Here is a 12,984-nt window from a genome sequence, read left to right on the forward strand (position 1 = left end):
ACAAAGATTTTAAGTAAAGAGAACCAGACAAGATAGGAGGATACAAACCAGCCATTCCTTGTGGCCCTGGAAACTTTCAGGTTTAAGCTTCTTAACAGCAACAACCATTCCACAGCCTGGCCTTGAAGCAGAAAAAGTTTGTTCGTCAATCCAACCTTTATACACATAACCAAATCCTCCTTCTCCTAGTAGGCCGTCAGATCGAAAGTTCCTCGTGGTATTCCTCAATTCATTGAATGTGAAATTCTTCAACTGTGAAGATGACAAAATTTCACCTTCAGTTCTTGGTGTAGGAAGAATCATACTGCCTGGCTTATCAGTGAAGGATTGCACAGATAAAGTTGAAGGGATTGAGTATGCTGTCCGACTTGAGGAGACTGAAAATAGACTTCTCTTACTGCTAACAACTTTTGAAGAATCTGTTCATTGTGAAAGATGGGAAAATAAGGAAATCTTGATACTACATGTGTATCATTTTACTGAAAACGAAAGTGTAACAAACAAGGAAAAATTCCCTTTTAGGACAACACAAACAGAAAACAATGATACACATCTAGCTAAGAATGTGCCTAGCTTACTACATAGGATATAGTTAAGATCGTTTAAATCATCATTACAATTGGCAATCCATATAAATTAACCAATTTTACATGCCTCATCTATAATAATGAAGCATAATTTAGTAAAAAGAATTATTAATACTATTCAGAGATTTGCTCAAAGTTTAAATGTTTTGCTTATGATGATGCTGTACCATTTTTTTATCATAGCTTGTCTCGTCCAAACAATTATCTAGTTTTGATTATTTAATGTAATGCTAGGATCATTTCAAACAACTCTTTGATGATATTAAGCAACTAAGGTCTGATAAGCAGCAACTCTTCGATCATACTGGCACTAATCAGATTATGCAAACCTATTGTACCAAACAATAGAGAAATACAAAATGAAAAAAAAAAAAGGTAATGCCAAGGCTACTGTGCATATTTAACCTTCAATTATTAGAGCTAGAATACTACAAGTGATATGGCAGATTCCATCTGTGTTCATAAAACAAGGCTTTCTCAACAGTACTGATTTATCGAAGCAAGCATCCTATCATCAAAACACTGATTGCTTAATTCCTCTGATATATTAAGCATTTTCCCTTGCTAAAAATACTGCGATGCATTGATTATCCATCTAATTTAAAGGTTTTCCTCGAGAAACAAGCTTTTTACCAGCTAAATCAGAGAATCCTCAAGGGAGAAAAAGGAAAACAAATGCGGATGAATCAAATTTTGCTCCCAATATCCAAAAAGGAATCTATGTATAACTAGTATGACAAAACTGCAACTCTTGTCGAAAAATTTCTAGAAAGCTAGCTGCGAACTCCCAAGAACTGATATCCGCCATAAAAGATACCTTCTTGAAGCAAAAGAAGCAACAAACTATGGAAGAAATCCAAATAAGGAGGGAAAACCAAGGTCATAACAAGAAATTTGATCAAAAAAGGCCCCCAAAAGAAGGTAATCATCAACAAGATCTCGACTTTAAGCAGAAAATGACTCACACGAGGCATCTCGCGGCGAGTGAGCACTCTCGACCCGCAGCGAAGAGTTCAGACAGTTGCCCATATCCTCCCCCACGCCAACAACAGCAATCACCTGCGCATCCACAAAACCCCCAGCTTCCACAAGAAGCAGGCAGGCCCGGAGGTCCGTCTTTTCCTCGCAACCCGCTTCTCCGGCGTGAGGGGGAGCAGCTGAAAGAGGAGTGAGGAGGCGACGCGGAGGAGCACGTCAGGGCGTCTGGGTTTCCACAGCGAACGGAGGAGGCGAAGCAGGAAGAAGGGCGAGGTGGGTATCGTGGCGGCGTTACGGTGGCCGATACGCCGTTCCCGTTATATCAATTGGCCCTCCGGCGTTAATTTGAGATTCCCATTTCGAAAGAGACATGGAATATTTTTTATGCTTTTTAAATTTTCTAGAGATCTATTATCTTTATTGTTACAATAGTGTATCCGACAAGTCACGTTTTAAAATATTCATCCAATTATAGGCGAATTCATGGATCATTCCCTTTCAAACTCCAAATGTAAGTATTTAGATATTTTACTTGTGATTTTTTTTTGACAATTCTAATTTCCAAACTTTTTAACTCCTAACCTTTTTTTCGAGATTTTTTTCTTCACTTTTTAATTTTGGAAACTAAAAATCTCAATTAAGTGGACTCGAGCATAAGCTAACTCTATCAGATCTCCCATTGGTCAAGATTCTCTACCGACAACCATCAGATTAGATTCGATATGGACCCAATTCCCCCGTATCCACACCATTTATGAATCTTCTTTAATTTCAATTACTATTTCTTCCCTTCTTTAAATATATATATATATATAAAATAAATTTTACCATTGATAAAAAATATTTAAAATATTATTAGAACGATTTCTATAAAAAATTATCATAATTATAGTAGTTTTTTATTAAAATTGTCATAATTAGTTAAAACAATTTTAATCAGAGTCATTACAATATAGAACAATTGACTAAAACTATTTAAAATAATATTCTTTTGATTTTTTTATAAAAACAAAGTGCTAAAAATAATAAGCACCTTTTTAATTTTTAACCTTAAATAACTATACATACATAAATACACAAATTTCACCAAAACATATTACACCTTAGAAAATTTATAATGTAGAATCATCCGTAGAACTCATATGTACTTTTCAATTTACTAGGTCATGGACAAAAAATTTTCATGAGATCAAATTAATATCTTTAAGATTAATCGGATAGTAAAAATTAGATATATGAATTATTAAAAAAAAATTATTCCCGCTTGCTGTAGACATGAATGAATACAAGTCTCTACGCCGTCTGTACTGGGAACTAGTCACCAGGGCTCCCTTGGTCTCCTCCCAAATCTCCTTCGAGTCTTTACAAGATGCTCAAAGTCTGTGTCTGTTTTCTTTGTGACTAGGAAGCAAAAAAAGAGAAATGTCAACCTCATGGTTTTGCTAGCTACATGGATCTGCACTGAAAAATCATGGCTGCTTGATGATAGGACAGTTCCCTGGTAATAAGGGCAACGAGCTAGCTAGCTCGGAGATGATGACTTCCGCACTGCAAGGTAACCATCGTACAGCATTTCACTTCAATAAGTCGGATCACAAGAGTTGAACACCTTCGTACGTGCTTGCAAGCAAACGCAACATAAAGAGACAATCTGCATTCTACAACACTGAATCAATCCAGGCAGTCGCGCTTTGTCTCGTCCTAAACTTTCAAAAACGAAGAGATCGGTTTCATGACTTAAAGCATGTTCTCAGTTTCGCAAGTTAAGAATGGCCATAGGAAGAATGGGAACAAAAGCGATGCAGAGCTTTAAGCTGTACGATGATACAAGAGACAAGGAAAGAGTCAAAAGATACTTGAATCACTAAACAATTTCTTTTAACAAGGAGCATGAAAGCTTTTTAAAAGTTAAAAAATTCTTCAGAGATACAGACAAAGGAGATGAGAATGGGAGGCAAGTCGATGAAAGAGACATCTGGTTAGCCTCTTACCAACTTCTTCAAGAATAAACAGCAATTCTGAAAATCTCACGGGAGAGATCTAGTAATGGTGCATTTATTTTCAGAACGCAAATAATTCTAGAATATGCTTGTTGATCTTTTCGTTTGATTCATAAATGAATTCCTATGTCAGCGTTTTTAATTTATATATGTGTGATAATAAAATAAGTCTCCTGCAGTAATTATTTTTATGAGGTAAGAAATAATCATTCTTATGATTCACAGTTGGTCACCACTAAGCTATCTGTTATTTATAAGCTAATTCAAAAGCTACTTTTTGACTAGGCTAAACTTTTCATGCTCTATCTGTTCTTTTCAGGCTAACACCAGTAAAGCAGTGCTCGATCATACATTGAAATGCTTTAGCGTAGTGGACGTGATATTGAGATCGTAGCACAAGGCACTAACCTCTAAGCTGTGATGTCAGTTTTGTCCCCATCAAACATATGGCCCGCTCCAGCTGTTTGTGGAAGAACAGACAAGAAAGTCTCTGGTCCCAATATACTCTCCTGCAATCTAATTTATGAAGAGTAGGGCATCCTAATCTCAGACCGATGACTGCAGGAATAAGTTCATAGCCACTGCAAAAGGTCGTCAGCCAAGTGTCAAAGCAAAATTGATAACATTTAACCTACCAGGTTCACTAGGAAATGAACTGCCTCAGGAACAGCCAAAGGTTGATAAGAAAGAAAGAGGAACATGCGATCAGCAAAAGTCAGTAACCAGTCTCACGGTTCAGAAATCAGTAGGCAGCAGCAATGAAAACTGGATGGCAGAAAGTGTGTTTTTTCTTCTCTTGAGACGAAATCAGTAACCAAGTCCTTTTCTAGTTTTTACCAGATGCTAAGTCTTTGTCGGTTTTCTTTGTGACTAGGTAGCAAACAAGAAAATGTCAACCTCTGTGATTTTACTGCATGAATCTGCAGTGAAGATGATGGTTTTTTGATGATAAAACGGCAATGAGATAGCTCAGTCGATGGTGACTTCTACACGGCAAGGTAACCATCATAACACATTTCAGCTCGATCCACTTTAGTAATTCTACACCAATGATTGTCTTAATCTTGTGCTTTCATTGCAAGCCCACCATAAAGACAGACAATCTACTGCACTGAGAATCAATCTAGGCAGTCATGCAGTCTCGTCCTAAATTTTCAAAAATATAAAACATTGGCTTCGTGATTTTAAGCATGTTCTTAGGTTCACAAGGATAGTCATAGGATGAATGGTGCAAAGCTTTCAGATATATGCTGATACATGAGACAAGAGTGGCAGTATAACCCTTCATCAGATCACAAATGATCAAAGACAAAAAATGGGGGGAAAAAGAGAGTCAGAGATGCTTAAATTACTCCTCAATTTAATATGGAGCAAAGAATGCTTGCAAATTTATTCCTCAGATGAGGAAGGTAGGCAAGACAATAAAAGAGACATCTGGTTAGCTTTTCTACTAACTTTTTCAAGCGTGAAGAGTCTTTACACTGCAGTGCTTTTAGACCAGAACTCTGAAAGATCTCAAAGATGATACAGAAATATGAAATTAATATATTTCAAACAATCTACTAGTACAATTTATTGTAATTAGGAATTCAAAATTTTATAGAAATTCATACTCTAAATTTACCTTTTAACTAAAATAAAAATATTTATTCTACAAATATTCATTCAGAAGAGAAAAATTATTCCTAATGAACCAAAAGCACTGTAAATTATTAGTTACTGACAAGAATTTAGCTGTTTCAGTACAGTGCTATCACAGTGTAAACGAGTTCGACTGTCACCAATAAGCTAACTTAACAAACATAATTCCTAGGTAGTCTAAAGGCTACTTTTTGACTAGGTCAAGATCTCATGCTTTATCTGTCATTTTCGTATGTTGGATCTCTAGGGAAATAATTAAGCATGCTAATACCAGTAAGCACTACTAGAACATACATTGAAATGCTTTAGCGTAGTGGATGTGATATTAAGGATCATAACAGATAAAAAGATGCAGATACACTCACCTGTAAGCTGTGATATCATTGTTGTTCCTATCAGACAAGAAAATCTTCTGGTCCCCAATGAGATGGAAAAGTTCATAGTCACTACAAAAGCTCGTTGGTGAAGTGTCAAAACAAAATGATGATAATTTAATCCATCAGATTCACAATCACTAGGAAAATGAACTGCATGAGGAACAACAAAAGGTTGATACAATAGAAAAAACATGATCCTCACAACAACCCCTCCACAATTGTCATCTCTAAGCCGCTAAACAGTTGAAGCCGCCGCAATTGAATGACAATTAAAGTGGGATTAGCAGTAAAAAACGGCCAAAACAATGGAATGACACCTATTTTCCGGGAGACTGTGATCACAATCTCCGCAAGTTTCATCCTCCTTCCCTTATTATAAATATGTAGGTATATCACCTCTGAATACATAAGAGAATCGAGCATAATCTAAGCAGTAGATGAGTGCCATGTCGGCCAGAACACATACTTTAGAAATGAGTACAAGTATATACCTGAATTCATCAAAGAAAAGGCGTTTTTTTTATGTAAAAAAATATTGAACTTATAGACTCGTTGTTTTAGCTACGCTTAAACATGTCTTGAAAGATTAGATATATAAAACTTCATGCAACGATTTCTCTCATATCACAGGCATCAGGAAGAAGGAAATTAAAGACTCCATGAAGATGCTCCTAGCTTCTTTGACAGAAGGAAATGGATGGAATTCTAAAGAGACTATGAAAATACCCTTCCTTTAATTCATCTTTTTTACTATTATCATATAATTCATTGTTCCTAATTGATCAGGAGAAGACTTAGGTGAATTCCCTTTGAATCTTTTCGATGAAAGATGGTCAACGTCGTTATATAAGAGGTCATTGGTTTTCTGTGGAGTCTTCATGAGGGAATCCCCATCTGAGAAAGAGGCTATGGAAAGGAGTCAGCCTTCATCGGTTGAATTCTAAAACTCCATTGCAGTTATGGTTTCCTCACGATTAGGGTGATAGGGAAGAAGACGAGTTCAACAAGTGTTCCAACTCGGAGGGCTCCGTTCCTATAAGGGATAGACTCCTCGCTAATAACACTACATCGTCGCACCAGGACAACAAAATAATAAACACCAAAACAACGCTCATGTCGTAAATCCATCACGAAAGTTCCATTTTTTGCATTTGGTAATTGTTACAATAGATACACGTTAAAGAAGAGAATTCAGAGAACACAAGAAATTTCCATATATTTGATAATAGTAGTTACACGCCTTACAGAGCACAAAGAAAAAGCAGAGTTCATGATTGAACAGAAACATTTAGGACAGAGTTATAGCAACTCCTATAACCAGTAACTGTTTCTGATTTTGCAACTCCAGTACCAAATCAAAACAAAGATAATAATACCTGACAGACCTTATGCCTTTTGGTAAATATGGCTTGTATACACAATGATGACCTTATGATGAAAATATGTGCATGAATGACAAACCAAACAAATGATGATAAAAACTCAATATACTATAAACAAAAAAAAAAAGGAAAGAAAAAGAATGACACAATATAACTGTGTTCATGCAAGTAGATATATGCAAACAAGCAGGCAAGTGCAGTTTGGTCGTGGAAAATCTGCAACACTACAGCAAGGTATGGACATAGCAAGGACGCGCCTAATATTTGCGCAGACTTAAAGTACCTCTGACAAAAACAGGAATCGTCTGCAATTTTTAAACAATAGAATGAACGCATGAAACAGAAGAGAAACCATATAGCCATCTAAGTATATGCCTAAATTCATGAAATGTAATGCAAAATGGAATATGACACCCTTCGGGACACAAACTATGATGGTTTGAAGGTATCAAGAAGAGCCCTTTTGCAGGATGGAATCTTTGAGTTGGTGTCGTTGTCTGGGGTTGGCAAATCAATCAAACTAAGAAGGAAATGCCTCTCCTGGACAATGCAAGAAAGTGAATTGTTAGTCACAAACTACAATGAAATACTTATTGCATAGATAATAGAAATAATATATTCAGAGAATCTCAATTTTTTCAGCTCTGAAATAAGTGTCAACTGTCTGATCTTAAAATTTTAATAGTAATACAATATGCAATTTCATATCTTAAATAAAACTCATTATGGCATAGGCACAAAAATATATAGGAAGTGGATGCACAATATTTACATCTTGGACCACATGATGTATGGAAAAGTTTGCAGAACTATATTTGTGAAAGTTAAGAAAGGAAACATCTTGTTAGCTTACGCGCATCGTAATTTGTATTTGGTATCTCTATCATATAAGATCATAACTTACACTTGAAGTGAACACTGGACTTGGAATTTCATCTGCAAAGGAATGGAAAGATGGGATTGTCTGAAGTGGAGATGCAAATTCTGAGGTTGTAGCACCGTCTTCAACTTCATCTTTTGGCATTTCAGAAAATGACAAATCTGAATCTGTAAGTGAACAAGTAATTCATGAGAGCACTTAGTGTTCGGATTGAATGAGTTATTTTAATGTCTACCTGGACAAGAATGCATGTTGGAGCATGCTGCATCAGCATTAGGATGATCAACTTCATTATCTTTGCGCAGGGAACAATCTTCGAACTGAAGACCACTTCTATTTTGTCCAGCATTGACATTATGCATTGAACTAGTGCTGCATTCTGAACTTCCTTGAGAGTTCTCATGAGAACCAACTTGCCTAACAAATGAACTAGCTGTCATCTTTCATGTAAATATATCCATAGTTATGATCAAATGGTCCATAAACATGACTGTAACTCTTTGACTACCTCAATGGCTGTTGCTCTTCTTCTTCACCATTATGTAAGTCTTCTATCAAGTCCCTTAGTTCATCAAGCATACAACTCATTCCAGAAAATCTTTTTCTCAGTATCCCACTGTCTTCAGTTTGAATCAAGTACTCTTGAAGCTCCTAATGGTTCAAATTTCCCAAAGATTCACAACACCAATGAACTAGAAGTTAGGTTAACATTTCAAGCAAATTGAATATAAATAATTGCACTGACAAAATTAGCACCTTCCAAGCCTCATCAAGACTTTGGTTGGTATTTTCTGCATTAACCTTCTTGGAAAGGGAAGTCAGCAATTCAGCTTGTTGCAACAAGGCAGTTAGTTTTGGGTCATCTCTCCCGAGGAAAGTTGCTTGACTAACCTTATTGGAAGCTATATAGTCATTAGGAAAAGGAGAGGGCTTAGGGAAGCAGCAGAAGGCATCAACAAATCTTTTCACAAATGGAAGATAAACCAAATTGATAGTGGTTTACCATCATATGGATAGCCTCTCATATTACCTGATGACTGATTAACAGTATCAAAGTTTTGAACTTCTAATAGAGGTGGCCTTTGCAGATGCTGAGCTGGACCATGTTCCCCAAGAGATCTCCTATGTGCTTCAGTTGTCTCTTTGAGAGGAGAGATGTGATACCTATCTTGCAAATGAAATACTAATAAGAAAAATAAATAGTTTAAACTGTTTCTTGGTGGTTTAGTCCACAGTAAATCCATCTACCTCATCTGCTTATTTGATGTCGATGGTTCCCCTATTACTATTGCTATAGATGGTCCTTCAACAAGAACCCTCTTATTGCTTGGGTCTAAAGATGGAACACTATTCTCCTTGGATGAAGCCTCAAGTTTTGCCCTTTTCTTGCAGAGGGTGGAGAAGCGGTTCTTTACAGCGTTATCTGTTCTGTTGTAAAGCAAATACAAATCAGATTCCTATAACTTGTCCACCCATAATAGCGGATAGCTTATTAGTAAATACTAAATAAAGAAGTGTGGTTGAAATACCTTCCTGATACAACCTTTGCAATCTCTGTCCATCTGTTGCCAAACATCTTCTGTGCCTGCAGAATATCTTCGCTTGGAGTGTCATAAACATATAGAATTATACAAAGAAAAGCTAGTGTTAAAGTCGAATAAAATTTTCTTAACAAACATGAATATTTTGTTCCTAAGTACACTCTCCGCTTTCGCCAGCACCAAACTATGGTTTATCAATTTTGTCTGAACAGGACAAAGTTATCTCTTTGATTCAATATCCATAAATGACCACCGGTGATTCAATTCCTTACCTCACATAAAAGCATGTCCTCTTCCGCTGACCACCCACCTTTTTTGCATTCCGAATTCAAATAGGTGTACCATCTGCAATTTCAAGCCCACATCTGCGTAACTTCTACTAAAATAATTATGATACACATCTTCTGCAATCTCAAATGTTTATTCGTTTGGACAATTTACAAAGTTGTTCACCTTCTCCGGCACTGTCTGCTAGTCTTGTCCTTAAACAGAGCTGCGATACTTGTCCAACTGCAGCCAAAGCCAACCAAGGAATGTTGCAGGTCAGTATAGGGACTGTTCTATCAAACTCGAACAAGATCTTAAAGAGCAAAACCAGTATTGCAGACTAACTTGTCGGTCCCGTGCAGAGCAATATGCTCCCGTAGTAAATCATCCTCCTACATGAAATCAAGATCCAAAACCTCAATTTTACAACGGAGTCAGCATATCAATAACCAAAAAAGATGGGAATTTAGGACCTGAGGGGTCCAAGCCACGATATGCCGGTCCTTCTTCGAGGGAGCAGCCGGTGGAGGAGCTACGGGAATCGGGTTATTCTCCTTCCCCAATCCCTTCATCATCGGAACTGAGCCAACTGCAGGTCTCTAACTGGATCGAGAACGAACTGGAAGAGGGGGTGGTCGGATCTAGCGGCACATGAGCAGCAGCGAAGGTTTTTGAAGGCAAGATAAGTGCGGAGAGGATCGATTAGGGTTTGGAAGCCCGCGAGTTTGGCGAAGTTTGAAAAGGAAATAAAAGGTCAAAAAACGTGAGATTATTAAGCGAGAGCAGTAAATGGTAAAGGGGGAGCCGAGCCGATGGTAAAGGAAGAAGACGATGAGATGCGGTCACTCACCGGTGCGTTTAAGAGACGTCGTGCCATCCGTGAGAATAATGAATATAAACGATTATTTAAAAAAAGTAAAATATTTTAATTTATTTAAAATTTAAATCACTTCTCAATTACTCCTACTAATAATAGAGTTTAAACTTAAATGAATCAATAAAATGACTTTAAAAAATTTATCCTTTAATATTTAATAATATTTTTTTTTCTCATGGTAGGTATATATGGGCCCCATTGGCTTCAATGTGGACCATAGAGTCGGGACAACACCACGTGAGAGTGATGAAGTCAGTCGCAATAGAAAATTATTTTCTGAAAGAGAAAAGAAATTAGAAAATTTTCAAATTAAAGTCCTTTATTGGCTTTCCATCAAAAATAGCCCTTTACAAAAAAAAATATTCCCTATTTAGAAAAAAAGTATAAAAGATTTTTAAAATTGTCTATTATTTGAAAAAGAATTTCTTAAAAGTTACAAATAATGAATTATTTGCCCCATCCACCACGACAATTAGTCATCAATTTGGTGGAGCCAAATTTTGATTTTTCAAAATTTAAACGGCAAGTGATGTAAGAGACATCCTCATCTTTGAATTTGTCCAACTATAGTGGACACAAGTGTGGAATAGAATGCCAAGTTGATGGCATTATTTATTAGTTAGGGTTGGCAGAGCTATTTGAATCTACACCGTCCAATTTTATATCAGGTTGATTAAAATAGAAGTATTTTTCAAAAAAAATAATAAAAATATTATAAAAGTTAATTTTTTAAAATTTCAATAATTATATATCATGTAAATACTTCAAACGAGTGCTTTCTTTCTCCCCCTTCTTTACACTTTGTGGTTGCCAAAGTTTATTTGCAGGGAAAACGACTGCAGGGAGTTGTCCCACCGAGAAAGAAAGAAAGAGAGAAAGAAAGAACGATCACAAGAAGGCACTTTTATTTTTAAAGGTGCATGGGATTCCTACGTTTGAACGAACGAACGAACGGACGAAAGAGAGAAAGAAACGAATGGAATGGGTGAATGAAAGGTTCCTTTCTGTGATATATACTTGTGCCACTACTTTTGGCTGCTGCAGTTCCCTTCCACAATCATTCTCAGTTGCAGTGCTGCATGAGCCAGCTAGTTGGAACTTGGAATCCTATGCTTTTGTTCTCCATTGCCCTGCTTCCTCATCCAGTACGCTGCAGCTTTTTTACTCCATACTAATCTGATCCTCCTGGAAATCGCCTCTTTACTTTTTTACTTTTTGACCCAAAGCTACGAAGAAGGGAAGACGTCGTTAAGTTACTTGATTCCCAGTTGCATTCTTCTCTTTTCTGCCCCTTGAAAACTAGCTCGCTGGCCGCCGATCGTGACCGCCCGAAGCAACCTCGTTGAGCCGCCGATCGCGGCCTTGCAAGGCGACCTCAGGGCGGGGCCGCCTTCCACGGCCGCGTGGGGCTCGCGAATTATCACCAGATAATTGTTTTCATAATTTTAATTTTCATCCTCCCGGATAAACAGGGTCTAAGTGGAGAAGAAGAAGGGAAAGGGAAAAAAATGAAACTAATAAACAACTATAATTTCAAAAAAAAATCTACAAAAAGCATTCAATTTATTTATATTACATGTTTTTTCAAATAGCATTCAAATCTGTATTTTCAATGTAGAATTAAAATCTACAAAAAAAAAAACAATATGACATATTTTCACATAGGAAAAAAGCATCCTACAAAAACATGTTAATTATATATTTTTTAGAAAATCATATTAATTTTTCTCAACCCTCTCACTCTCACTCTATATTCAACTTTGAAATCTTAATTCAAAGGCTGGAAATGCACTTCTACTTCACCTTTTTCTTTACTGAAAAAAGAATAGTTTGGAATCAAAAGAATTTTTAGTGAGATTTCAATTTATTTATTTTAAATATTTTGATATTTTTTAAAGACAGGGATTAAAGGTTTATAACCTAATAAATAAGTTATAAATATATACTATAATAGATGGATTATAATTTAATTTTTTTTATAACTAAAAATAATTTGTATGATATTTGTCGATGATCCGACCCGTTTAGCTATTCATTTTTCTTCCTTTCTTGTGTTGATTATTGTGTTTTAGTACATATATTCAAAGTCAAGTGGAAGTTTTAAAATTTTCTCAAAAGTAGATCAGATTAAACAAATTAATAAAAAAAGAAGAAATATAGATCAATCATCCTTTTGTATCTTCTTTAAGCTTGAAATTGTAATACAACCAAGAAACAAAATAACATTTCCTTACAAAAGAAGAAAGAGACATAAAGTTGAGTAATATACAATTACAACTTGAAAAAACAAACACTTGTGAGGAGATTTTTATTTTCAAAAACAATCTTGTGACATGCTACATTGCACTAGACCTCATGTGTGGACACCATTCTGCACATGCCTAGCATGGTACTTAATTGAACTAATTAACTCTAATGTGTAACCTAATTAAATAGATTATAGAAAACACTTTC

The 12,984-nt window shown here is 36.1% G+C and overlaps 1 protein-coding gene across 1 annotated transcript; it reads right to left on the minus strand.

Annotated features, from left to right (window-relative positions):
- Positions 1–6,802: 6,802 nt before the first annotated feature.
- LOC141840731 (transcription factor MYB124-like) lies at positions 6,803–10,377 on the minus strand. The gene is made up of 12 exons (XM_074728796.1): positions 10,127–10,377; positions 9,999–10,045; positions 9,840–9,896; positions 9,659–9,731; positions 9,375–9,430; positions 9,094–9,273; positions 8,876–9,009; positions 8,602–8,747; positions 8,354–8,496; positions 8,081–8,262; positions 7,870–8,012; positions 6,803–7,505 (listed from the first exon to the last, which is right to left on the minus strand). The coding sequence occupies exons 1-12, from the start codon at positions 10,226–10,228 to the stop codon at positions 7,395–7,397; spliced, it is 1,374 nt and encodes a 457-aa protein (XP_074584897.1). The 5' UTR covers positions 10,229–10,377; the 3' UTR covers positions 6,803–7,394.
- Positions 10,378–12,984: the final 2,607 nt, after the last annotated feature.

The sequence above is a fragment of the Curcuma longa genome, chromosome 11 (genome assembly GCF_044706935.1).
Source record: "Curcuma longa cultivar G26 ecotype Majalengka, Jawa Barat chromosome 11, ITB_CL_G26_1.1, whole genome shotgun sequence".
Classification (NCBI taxonomy): Eukaryota; Viridiplantae; Streptophyta; class Magnoliopsida; order Zingiberales; family Zingiberaceae; genus Curcuma; species Curcuma longa.